General features: G+C 49.9%; 2 protein-coding genes across 3 annotated transcripts in view; both read left to right on the top strand.

The window, feature by feature from the left end:
- TSPEAR (thrombospondin type laminin G domain and EAR repeats) overlaps positions 1–13,037 on the top strand; it is a 159,948-nt gene that overhangs the window by 23,788 nt on the left and 123,123 nt on the right. The gene's annotated exons all lie outside the window — the stretch shown is intronic.
- LOC112849359 (uncharacterized) lies at positions 230–1,152 on the top strand. Of its 2 annotated transcripts, XM_086676133.1 has the most exons (2): positions 230–713; positions 798–1,152. In XM_086676133.1, exons 1-2 carry the CDS (start codon positions 457–459, stop codon positions 880–882), a joined length of 342 nt encoding a protein of 113 aa, XP_086532259.1. In that variant the 5' UTR covers positions 230–456; the 3' UTR covers positions 883–1,152. The 2 variants fall into 2 exon arrangements, with proteins under 2 accessions (XP_086532259.1, XP_086532260.1); XM_086676134.1 differs by having other exon boundaries at positions 418–1,152.

Below are 13,037 nucleotides of genomic sequence, written 5' to 3'. Positions count from 1 at the left end.
GTGACCTCCAGCTTCTGGGACACTCGGACGTGAGCCCGACACTCTCGATCTCCCCGTGTCTGCCCCGGAGCCTTCCTGACGGGCAGAGGCTGTTCGGGGACGTCATCGTGCACAGAGGGAGGTCGGGAGGTCTGCGTTTTCAGATTCACGCAAACGTAGCTCGTGTGAAATGGTGAGGAACGAGGCGCCAGTAACACACTCGGGCAGGTTTCCAAGTGCAACACGAGCGTGGGGAGGGGCAGTTAGTCACGCGGGCGAGCGCCAAACAAACAAAACACGTGCGACAGAAAACTAAGTTCTGGGAGACGGCCCGGAAGCAGCACAAACCAGGAAGACAACTGTTGTGTCCCGTGTTGCCAGGACACCCACGGCCCGGTATAAAGGCGGTCCAGGCAAGGAGCCTCCAGACATCCCCGCCCTCCTCCCTCCCGGACACCGGCCGAGCCCCACGCCAACATGTGCCACGCCAGCTGCTCCGCGGGCTGCCAGGCTTCCTGCGGCTCCTCCGGCCCCTGCCAGGCGTCCTGCTGGGTGCCCGTGAGCTGCAAGCCCGTGTGCGTGCCCGTCAGCTGCAGACCCGCCGTGTGCATGCCCGTGAGCTGCAGGCCCGAGTGTGTGCCCTCCTGCCAGTCCTCCGTGTGCGTGCCCGTGAGCTGCAGGCCCACGTGTGTGCCCTCCTGCCAGTCCTCCGTGTGCGTGCCCGTGAGCTGCAAGCCCGTGTGTGTGCCCTCCTGCCAGTCCTCCGTGTGCGTGCCTGTGAGCTGCAGACCCGCCGTGTGCGTGCCCGTGAGCTGCAGGCCCGAGTGTGTGCCCTCCTGCCGGCCCTCCTGCCCCACCCTGGTCTGCAGACCCGTGTGCTGTAGCTCCCCGTGCTGCTTCTGACCAGGGGTCTCCTAACACCTGCTCCGGGGGCAGAGGGGGCCCCACCCGTGCCCCTCCCGTGAGGACCAAGTCTTCGCCGGGCCTCCGGTTCTGCGCGTGGCAGGGCAAACATTCCGGATGAATCGTCTGAACCCTGGGGCGAGGACGGAGCAGGACGAGCCGGATCCCCCTGTGACCCTGCGTGTCTCCGCCAGGGTCCTTCTCTGTCTCCGGCAGGGAACCCAGCCCGTGTGAGCCCAATAAATCGTGCCTTCCTGAGGCAGCTTTCTACTCCTGTCTCTCTGTTTCTACGTTTCCTGCCCACTGAGTCGGCGCTGCAGAGCGGGGAGGGCTAATCCCCTCCTCAAGGTGGCTCGTCCGCGCCGGGGGCTGCCGGTGGAGGGAGTGGCCGCCGGCCTCAGGCCCCCGTGATCCGTGGCCCGGTGCGTGTGGCCGCGGCCGGCGACTCGCCCTTTTCCAAGGCCGCTCTTGCTTCCCCTGGCTGTCAGTTCCGGCCCTCAGTTCATGATTCACTTGTGTCGCTGGTCCACGTGCGGCCCAGTGTTAATTGATTGATGATCAGTTATTATTATAATAAACCCCACGAACCCACTACCCAGCGTGGAAGCTAGAGCACCGTCGGTAATTCACCCCGGGCTTCTCAGGGAAACCGCTGTTAGAATCGTGTGCTACCTTCTAAAAAAGAGAGCGGAGTCACCTCTGCGTGGCCCTGAAGTGCGTGTTTTCTCATGCAGGGCCCTGAGGGACGTCGGAAGGTATTGTCCTGCACTCCTGGCCTCGGACTCGCTTTCTTCACTCCGAGCACTGTTGCTAGGATTTCTCTCGGGTCCCGCGTCGTGTCGTGTGTCCTCTTGACCCTTCCCGCCTGCTCCATGCTGGGGCTGTTTCGGCTGAAACCTGCTCCCGTAGATGGGCAGGTGTGGGTGCCGAGGGAACGGGGGACCGGAGGGCCTGGCCGTGGACTGTCCATGCCCTCCTTTGGCACCTGTGACCTTTCCGTTTGGGGCAGCCGACCGCCCGTCCCCCGGCAAGGCTCTCTGTCTGTCTGGCAGTGTCTCAGGCGGGTGGGCAGGTGCATGGGAGCCTGCTCCACCCCCCGGGGAACACGCACCTGCCGCCAGCCCCGGGCGACGGTGGAGAGGCAGGGACACCGGCTTCTCACCCACCTTGTCTCCAAAGCCACTGCACCTCCATGCCTGGTTTCTGGGGGTTATTTTGTAATGAATTTTCTGAGTCGGAGAAGTGGGTGCGTTTGAGACCCACCGGCAGTGTAGTCTGCCGCCACCTCCCCCCACCCCCGCCGCCCCCCGGCTTTGCTCCCAGCTGAGGTCGAGAGGCCTGCACTGCGGACAGGAGCCTGGCTGCCCTCCCACCCCAGGGATGGCCTCCGGAGCCTCAGTCCTTCCTCCTCACCCAGCTCTGCGGTGACTAGATGTCACAGTACCTGGATCCTGCCCGACCCCACCCCCAGGCCCCGTTGTCCCTGAGCTCCCGAGGAGGCCAGTGGGGGCCGGGAGACAGGTCAGCTCTCTGGATGTGGCTCTTTTTTTTTTTAATTTAAATTTTAGTTAACATGCAGTGCAATATGGGTTTCAAGAGTAGAATTCTTTGATTCATCCCTTACATACAACACCCAGTGCTCATCACAAGTGTCCTCCTCAGTGCCCATCACCCACTTAGCTCCTCCCCCACCCACCTCCCTCCATTCCCCCCCAGCTTGTTCTCTGTCATTGAGAGTCTCTTGTGGGGGTGCCTGGGGGGCTCAGTTGGTTAAGTGTCTGACTTCAGTTTAGGTCACGATCTCCTGGTTCATGGGTTTGAGCCCCTTGTCGGGCTCTGTGTTGACAGCTCAGAGCCTGGAACCTGCTTCAGATCCTGTGTCTCCCTCTCTCTCTCTGCCCCTCCCCTGCTCATGTTCTGTCTCTCTCTGTCTCTCAAAAATGAATAAATGGTAAAAAAAATTTTTTAAAGAGTCTCTGTGGTTTGTTTCCCTCTCTTCTCTTCACCCCCTTCATATGTGTTCATCTGTTTTGTTTCTACATATGAGTGAAATCATACAGTATGTGTCTTTCTCTGACTGACTTATTTCACTTTGCAAAATACACTTTAGCTCCATCCATGTAGTTGCAAATGGCAAGATTTCATTCTTTTTCATTGCTGAGTAGTATTCCATTATATATATTTATATATATATGTATATATATACATATATAATTTATATATATGTATATATATACATATATATATGTATATATATATATATATATATATATATATATATATATATCACATCTTCTTTATCCATTCGTCACTGGATGGACATTTGGACTCTTTCCATAATTTGGCTGTTGTCAATAGTGCTGGTATAAATATCGGGATGCGTGTGCTCCTTTGAATCAGCATTTTTTGTATCCTTCGGGTAAATACTCAGTAGTGTGATTACTGGGTCGTAGGGTAGGTCTATTTTCAACTTTTTGAGGAACCTCCATACTGTTTCCAGAGTGGCTGCACAAGTTTGCATTCCCACCAGCAGTGCAAGAGGGTTCCCCTTTCTCCACATCCTCGCCAACACCTGTTGTTTCCTGAGTGGTTAATGTTGGTCGTTCTGACAGGTGTGAGGTGGTATCTCATTGGGGTTTTGATTTCTATTTCCCTGATGATGAGTGATGTGGAGTATTTTTTCATGTGTCTGTTGGTCATCTGGATGTCTTCTTTGGAGAAGTGTCTGTTCATGTCTTTTGCCCATTTCTTCACTGGATATTTGTTTTTTGGGTGTTGAGTTTGAGAAGTTCTTTGTAGATTTTGGATACTAATCCTTTATCTGACATGTCGTTTGCAAATATCTTCTTCCATTTTGTCGGTTGCCTTTTAGTTTTGCTGATTGTTTCCTTCACTGTGCAGAAGCTTTTTATCTTGATGAGGTCCTGATAGTTCATTTCTGCTTTTGTTTCTCTTGTCTCTGGAGACATGTCAAGTAAGAAATTGCTGAGGCCAAGGTCAAAGACGTTGCTGCCTATTTTCTCCTCTAGCATTTTGATGGTTTCCTGTGTCGCATTTAAGTCTTTCATCCATTTTGAGTTTATGTTTGTATATTTTTATTTTTGTGTAAGAAAGCGGTCCAGGTTCATTCTTCTGCATGTCGCTGTCCAGTTTTCCCAGCACCACTTGCTGAAGAGACTGTCTTTATTCCATTGGATATTTGTTCCTGCTTTGTCAAAGATTAGTTGGCCATACGTTTGTGGGTCCATGTCTGGGTTCTCTATTCTGTTCCATCGGTCGGTCTGTTTTGGTGCCAGTACCATACTGTCTAATACAGCTTGAAGTCTGGGATTGTGATGCCTCCAGCTTTGGTTTTCCTTGTCAGGAGTCCTTTGGCTGTTTGGGGTCTTTTCTGGTTCTGTGGATGTGGCTTTTGAGTCCTGGAGGCACCAGTACTTCCAAGGGCAGTCTCACTACTGGCCATCTGAGATTTCCAGCCCCTTTAGTCTTCCTTAGGGACAGGTGATAAACTTAGAGCTGCAGAACTGCTTTTACGACCTTTTAGCTGCACGGACTGGAACCTATTACATTGTTTGAATTTGGGGGACTTTGGTAAACTGAGCCAGTTGACTCGGATGTATGTAGACATGCACCCACGTACTTGCATACGATGTATGTATGCACACACACACACAGTATATATGTATGCCCCGTGCACACACCAGTGTATATCCCTCGTACACACATGCACACACATGCACGAGGCATCTGGTTTCCCCAGCCAGCAGTGGGAGGTGAAACCCACAGAGTAGAGATGGGGTGCGGACAGTGACATAACAGCGCCCCCTGAAGCTCCTCCCCAGAGGCCCCGCTCAGCCTGCTCAGAGCCTATGGGACCCTCAGGCCACTCGGAGCCTCTGTTCTGTGGTGCTGCTTTTCCACATCGGGCATGTCTTAGGAATGAGGTTTTACAACATGAGAAACCAAAGAGGAGAATGGAGATCTGACAAATGTATTAATTAGGAAAAGGTCCTCCAGGAAAGTGCGATTTTCTTCAAAGCCATGATAAAGGAAAGAAAATGAGCAAGTCCGAAACGGGGCCTGTGGGCTGTGTTTCCACCCGCCCCGGGAAGGAGGTCTGTGGAGAGGGGAGGCAGGTGTGGGTCGGGACGGGACAGATCTCGCTGGGCTCCTTGATGTGACCAGAGTGGTTCCTCCAGGACCTGGAGGCCGGGAACGGATGTCCTGCAGCAGGTGGGGGCACCAAAGGGGACAGGCGTGCAGGCGAGGGCAGGGCAGGAGGACTGTCATACACAGGGCCACCCGCACCTCACGGGGCATGCACGTGTGCGTACACATGTGCACACACACCCAGCTGCACACAAGGGCACACACACATACGCGTGTGGGCACACACAGGGCACACATGTACGCACAGGTGCACACAAGGGCACACACATGCATGCACATGCACACACACACACACGGCACTCACACACTGCGCTGTGCTTATCGGGTCCCTTGTCACACTGGCTGATGGGAATTCCCGTGAAGCTCACAGTGTAGGCGGGACACAGGACACAGGACGCCGGTTTGGGAACCTTTGGCTACTTTGCCGTGTGAGAGGCACATGGTGAGAAAAGGCTGCTGGCAGAGTCCAGAGAAGGGAAAAGAGTTTTACTGGGTTAGAAAGGCCTCCCTAGCGCCCCCCACAGGAACCCTACTTGAGGCTGGGGTGGTCGCCGCAGGGTGTTTCTTCATCCATGTTCTGGGACAATGTGTTACATTCCTTAGTGGTTTTTAACATTTACAAGGCATCATAAACTGTGCACACTTTTAAACATTAAAAATTTTTTTAATGTTTGTTTATATTTGAGAGAGAGACAGAATGTGAGTGGGGGAGGAGCAGAGAGAGAGGGAGACACAGAATCCAAAGCAGGCTCCAGGCTCTGAGCTGTCAGCACAGAGCCCAACGCGGGGCTCGAACTCACAGACCACAAGATCACGACCTGAGCTGAAGTTGGACGCTTAGCTGACTGAGCCACCCAGGCGCCCCCTGAGTCAATGTCTTTAATGGTTTAAAGTTATTCAAGTTTTAAATGGCTAATTTGGGAAAGTTACATATTTTTAGAGATTTTATTGGGATTAAGTTGTTCATAATAGTCATTATTTAAAAAATCTCCATTATATCTGTAGTCCTGTCGCATTTTTTATCCCTAATTTCCTAGTAGTCTTTATTTGTGCTTTCTTGTTTATTCCACTGGCCAGTCTTGTCACATAGTTGTTTTTTCATAGAATCATCCTTGGCTTTGTTGATCTGTGTGGTGTGATTATTTTCTATTCCATTAATTTCTGCCTATGATTTTGCTATTTCTATACCGAGTAACTTTAACAACATTTCCATGACACTCTCCATAGAAAATCTTCGGAAAACCGAGTACAGATGCCTTCAGTATGTCGTAGAGTGGAAGGAAGCCAACAGGGAAATCCCGGCCCCTTGTTTTACAGCGACGATAAATTCATATTTCTGACCTGCTGTGGCTGAGCCTCATTCATTGTGGCAGAAACCAGTTTTTGTCTCATTGAAATTCTTTGTTGACAGGTATAAAGGAGTCAGTGTATATACACCATGAGCTCAGATTTTTAGGCCACAATGAAATACATGAATATAATGTTTAACCTGAAAATAAAATACACGCTATCTTACCGTGTACCGGGAGGTTTTTGAGACAAAATACTGTGTCTCATCTATAGCTAAAGAAAAGTATTTGCCACTTGTCGAATTCTGAATATGTTGACCATCGATGTCCTTTTTCTGCTTGCCCCTGTCATGTTTGAGGACAGTGTGTCACAGTCTCCCTGTGATAGGAGCTGTCACTCCTCCTTGGAATGCACCAGACATTGATATTTGAGGCTATACTTTGTGGTACATAGAAGGTCAGGATCATTCTGTCTTTCTGGGGAGTTGGATTTTATCATCACCAATGAGACATTCTCTTCATCAGTAACGGTGCTTTCTACCTTTAAGTACGTGTTGTCTATTAAAATAGTTGTACTAGATGTTTTGGGTTAGCGTTTGCTGGGTGTCCCTTTTTCTCTGTTCACTTTCAACCTTTCCATCTGTGTACTCTGGACCAGGGGTTGGCACCCTTTTTAGGTAAAGGACCAGGCAGCAGCTGTCTGCAGCCTGCGGGCCTCACGGTTGCTGCTGCAACCACGAAGCCCTGCTGTTGCAGTACGAGTTGCCATAGACCGGGCACAAGCAAGGAGCGTGGCCATGTCCAGTGAGCCTCGCGGACACCTGGGCAGAGGCCCAGCACTGCCCCGAGGGAGGGGTGCAGCCTGTACCCTGACTTAGACCACAATAGCACAGAGCTGAATTTCGTTTCTAAAAGATTCGATCTCTGTTTTTTAACTGGAGAGTTTAGCCTATTTATATTTATTATGATCAGTAATATATTTGAATATATTTCTATCATCTTATTTTGTGATCATCTTTGCCCCACCTTTCCATGCTGCTTCTCAAAGTCCCTTTCTACCTGCCGTCACGTTGACATTTTACAAGTTTCCTTTTGTTTTCTGTCTTCTCTGGTTCTGAAGTTCCTATGCTTTCTATTCTTTGATTGGCGGTCCTTAGGATTTCCGTGAGCATCCCTCATGTGGTCTGGCATCAGTCACGGCCCTTCTCACTTGTACGTAAAGCAGATTCCCTCCAGCTTACCAGCATCATCTGTCCAGGGCTCTGGTTTGCCTTTAAATTTTTTCTAACCCCACTAATTAGCATTGCTGCTATTCTCCTCAGTTAATATTTGTTTATCCACATATCTACCAGCTTCTTAAGTCACTGCCCCGCTCTGCCTCCCCGATGGTTCCCCCTGGGTCTGGTCCTCCTCCCTGGGGGCGTCCTGCAGGTGCTCCTGTGTGTGCACTGCTGATGAGTGAGCTTGCCCGGGAACGTGCGTGGAGGTGGAGGGAGGCACGCGGACCTTTCCGTCTGCCTCACTGCCTCCTCGTGGGCAGCTATGGAGCCCACTGCAGCCGCTCCCCGTGGGCAAGCTGGGCTGTTCTCTGGCTGCTTCCAGCACATTCTGTCCTGAGAACTCCCGGTGCTCGTCATGTGGGGGGGGACTTGGGTCTCTCGCACTTGCCTGTGCTGCTCTTTGGGACCTGAGGACGTCCTTCGTTGTCCCTAGAAGACAGCTTCTGCCCCTAGTTCTCTCTGGTCTCTTCCTCTGGAAGAGCAATTAATCGACTACCAGGCCTTCTCCGTCTATCTTCCAAGTCTCTGGGCCACGCTTTGTCCTCACGGGGTCCCTGCAGCTCAGCGCTGTGGCTCGTGGCAGCCCGTGGCAGTGCACCCGCCCCGCCGTCTCTCCACGCAGAGGGCTTTCGCTTCAGTGGTTTCACCCGTTTTAGCTTTAGAGGTTACATTTGGTTCTCCCGAGTGCACGGATCTTAAAAAAAAAAAACGGAACTTTCTTCCTCTTTCGTGTTTCTTGTTTCATCTTTTAGTTTCACCCGTTTGAAGCTCACATATTCAACGTCTGTGGTGGGATTTCTACGGCGTGAGGTTCTCGGGCGGCTGCTGTCTCTGTGGCACTTTGCCCGCACGGACGTGTGCGCTCACGCGGTCGCGTCTGTGTCGCGAGCTCACGCTTCCACTTCTGTAGTTGTGTTAACTCTGAAAAGCCCGGACTGCAGGTGTGTGCCTCTGGAGAGGTGCGTCAGGACTGGCGTTGAGCTCACGGCGCACGGCGTCTCGCTGAGCACCCACGACGGCCTCCGGAGCCGGGCACTGGCAAGCACCCCCGTCACAGATGGGGACGCGGAGGCTGCGGAAGGGCTGTCCCAGGTGACAGTCTGTAGATGGCAGGGCTGCCGCTCAAACCCAGCTCCGGCCGCCCGTGCAGCGGGGCTCTTGACGCTGCTGTGCCTTGTGGATGGGGGCGCTGGGCCACCCTGCGAGTGAGGGGAAGGGGAAGGAGGCCCGGCCCGCCGGGAGAAGCTGAGAACAGGGAGCGGCCGTGAGCGCACAGCACGGTGCACCTGCTCCTGGCACACGCCCCTCAGCGGCCTCCTGTGTTCTGTCTGCAGCGGCACCTTCACCCGGCCTGATGGCACACAGCCGTCCACCCCAGGCCCCGGGGCGGATGTGGTGTCAGGGCCAGGGAAGGGCCCCACAGCGTGTCCTGCTCCTCTCCGTCCCCAAGGGAAATGCGCCAGGAGCACCACAGCCCCGAGGTGCTGATGGCCACAGGCGCTGCTCGGGACACTGGCCAAGGAGCCTGTAGGCGCCGTGCTCAGACGAGAAGGCCATGCTGCTCTCGGCCAAGGGTGGATCGGTGGCAGAAACCGCCGTACCCCGTGCCAGCTTGGTGCCGGTCTCCCCGCGGTGGCGCTGACCCAGGAGTGCTCCCTCATGGCTCTGGCCCAACATCCTGGGCGCAGCAGTGAGGGCAGCATGGCAGCCAGCCCCGCGCGCTCGGCCTCGCAGGCTGCAAACAGTCTCATTTGTCAGTGCAGAGCCCGACGCGGGGCTCGAACTCACCAACCGTGAGATCATGACCTGAGCTGAAGTCAGATGCTTAACTGACTGAGCCACCCAGGCTCTCCTGAAAAGTATTCTCTATACAAAAAAGTCCAACTAACTAACAAGCAATGCTTCCACGTACAGAAGCACATAAAAGGTAGTAATGTTTTGCTCACATGAATGCAGTGTTCCTACTGGTCTTCCTAATTGGGTTTTATTTACATATTTTGTTTATATTTATTCATTTTTTAATTTACATCCAAGTTAGTTAGCATATAGTGGAACAATGATTTCAGGAGTAGATTCCAGTGATTCACCCCCTATGTAGAACGCCCAGTGCTCATTCCAAGTGTCTTCCTTAATGCCCTTTACCCATTTAGCCATCCGCCCCCACAGCCCCTCCAGCAACCCTCTCTGTTCTCTATATTTAAGAGTCTCTTGGGGCGCCTGGGTGGCGCAGTCGGTTGAGCGTCCGACTTCAGCCAGGTCACGATCTCGCGGTCCGTGAGTTCGAGCCCCGCGTCGGGCTCTGGGCTGATGGCTCAGAGCCTGGAGCCTGTTTCTGATTCTGTGTCTCCCTCTCTCTCTGCCCCTCCCCCGTTCATGCTCTGTCTCTCTCTGTCCCAAAAATAAATAAACGTTGAAAAAAAAAATTAAAAAAAAAAAAGAGTCTCTTATGTTTTGTCCCCCTCCCTGTTTTTATATTATTTTTGCTTCCCTTTCCTTATGTTCATCTGTTTAGTATCTTAAATTTCTCATATGGGTGAAGTCATATGATATTTGCCTTTCTCTAATTTCACTTAGCATAATACACTCTAGTTCCACCCACGTTGTGGCAAATGGAAGGATTTCATTTTTTTTTTTTTTGATTGCCGAGTATATCTCATTGTGGTTTTGATTTCTATTTCCCTGATGATGAGTGATGTGGAGCATTTTTTCATGTGTCTATTGGCCATCTGGATGTCTTCTTTGGAAAAGTGTCTGTTCATGTCTTTTGCCCATTTCTTCACTGGATCATTTGTGTTTTGGGTGTTGAGTTTGATAAGTTCTTTATAGATTTTTGGATACTAATCCGTTATCTGATATGTTGTTTGCAAATATCTTCTCCCATTCTGTCGGTTGCCTTTTAGTTTTGCTGATTGTTTCCTTCACTATGCAAAAGCTTTTTATTTTGATGAGGTCCCAATAATTCAATTTTGCCTTTGTTTCCCTTGCCTCCAGAGATGTAAGAAGTTGCTACGGCTGAGGTCAAAGAGGTTGCTGCCTGTTTTCTCCTCTACGATTTTTTTTTAATTTTTTTTTAACATTTATTTATTTTTGAGACAGAGAGAGACAGAGCATGAACGGGGGAGGGTCAGAGAGAGAGGGAGACACAGAACCAGAAGCAGGCTCCAGGCTCTGAGCGGTCAGCCAAGAGCCCGACGCGGGGCTCGAACTCACGGACCGTGAGATCATGACCTGAGCCAAAGTCGGACGCTTAACCGACTGAGCCACCCAGGCGCCCCTCTCCTCTAGGATTTTGATGGCTTCCTGTCTTATGTTTAGGTCTTTCATCCATTTTGAGTTTATTTTTATGTATGGTGTAAGAAAGTGTCCAGGTTCATTCTTCTGCATGAAGAGACTGTCTTTATTCCATTGGATATTCTTTCCAGCTTTGTCAAAGAATAGTTGGCCATACGTTTGTGGGTCCATTTCTGGGTTCTCTAGTCTGTTCCATTGATCTGAGTGTCTGTTTTTGTGCCAGTACCATACTGTCTTGATGATTACAGATTTGTGATATAGCTTGAAGTCCGGGATTGTGTTGCCTCCTGCTTTGGTTTTCTTTTTCAAGATTGCTTTGGCTATTCGGGGTCTTTTCTGGTTCCATACAAATTTTAGGATTGTTTGTTCTAGCTCTATGAAGAATGCTGGTGTTATTTTGATAAGGATTGCATTGCATGTGTAGATTGCTTTGGGTAGTATTGACATTTTAACAATATTTGTTAATCCATCAGCATGGAATATTTTTCCATTTTTTTGTGTCTTCAATTTCTTTCATAAGCTTTCTATAGTTTTCAGCGTATAGATGTCTCACCTCTTTGGTTAGGTTTATTCCTAGTATTTAATGGTTTTTGGTGTAATTGTAAATGGGATTGATTCCTTAATTTCTCTTTTTGTTGCTACATTATTGGTGTGTAGGAATGCAACCAATTTCTGTGCATTGATTTTATATACTGCAACTTTGCTGAATTCATGGATCAGTTCTAGGAGTGTTTTGGTGGCATCTTTTGGGTTTTCCATCTGATCTTTTTTATATTGTGATATGGTGAGCGCGGAAGGCATGGAAGCTCCACGTGCTCTCCTCACGCCTTAGCCTCCACATCCTTCCATCTGGCTGTTTCTGAGTTCCGTGAGCGGCTCTAAACAAATCAGTTGAACCCAAGGACCTCTGATCTGGAGCTGGTTGGTCAGAAACACAGGTGACAAGCTCAGCTTGCTGCAGGCATCTGAAGTGGTGTGGGGGTCAGTCTCTAGGACGGAGCCATTAACCTGTGGGATCTGACACTGTCTCCAAGTAGGTAGTGTCAGAACTGAGTTGAATTCCAAGACATCCTGGGAGGGTGTCCCAGAGCACTGTTTGTTGGAGGTGTGGGGAAGCCTTCTCACACCTATATGAAAATTGGGTCCAAAAACCCAATTTATGTATTATTCACAGTTAGTTAATTAATTAGAAGCCTTCTTTGCACCAGACAATTCAGTGCTTCACTCCACCCCACAGGTAATTATCATCCTAAATTTAATATTCGTCATTCTCATGCTTTTATTTTTTTTTATTTTTTTTTTCAACGTTTATTTATTTTTGGGACAGAGAGAGACAGAGCATGAACAGGGGAGGGGCAGAGAGAGAGGGAGACACAGAATCAGAAACAGGCTCCAGGCTCTGAGCCATCAGCCCAGAGCCCGACGCGGGGCTCGAACTCACAGACGGTGAGATCGTGACCTGGCTGAAGTCGGACGCTTAACCGACTGCGCCACCCAGGCGCCCCCTCATGCTTTTATTTATGGATTTACCACACGTGTCCTCCATAAATATTTGCAACTCTTAACATCTCTTACCTATTTGCCACTTTGACTCTCTTTTGCTGCATGCTGGATGCTTTCTTTGGACCTGCCTTCTGATTTTTCTAATTCTCTCTTTAGCTGTGTCTAATATTCTGTTTTAAGTTGTCCACGGAGTTTTTAATTTCCATCACTTGACTTTTTTGATTTCTCGAAGTTCTCTTTGTTTCCCTCAAGTCTATTTCTTCTAGTTTAATACATTTACTCTGTTTTCATATTTACATTTCTCTCCCTAATTTCTTTAAATATAAACACTTTTTTTATAGTCACCACGCTATACATTACATCCTGAGGACTTTTTAATTTTGTAACTTGAAATTTGTGTCTTTTGACCCCATACCCATTTCACCCCCCCCCCCCCCCCCCGGAAAACATCAGTATCTTCTCTGTATTTATCACCTCGTTTTGTTTTGTTTTCTTTCCTTTGGTTTGTGTTTTAGAATTCACATATAAGTGAGATCATACAGTATTTGTCTTTCTCCAACTTATTTTGCTCAACATCATTATTTTAATGTTTCTGTCTGATAGCTCCAACATCTGTGTCATT

Source organism: Puma concolor, chromosome C2 (assembly GCF_028749965.1).
Source record: "Puma concolor isolate L17-30 chromosome C2, mPumCon1.1.hap2, whole genome shotgun sequence".
NCBI classification, from domain to species: Eukaryota; Metazoa; Chordata; class Mammalia; order Carnivora; family Felidae; genus Puma; species Puma concolor.
The sequence above is the reverse complement of the archived record's forward strand: the minus strand, read 5'-3'. Positions and strand labels throughout refer to the sequence as shown.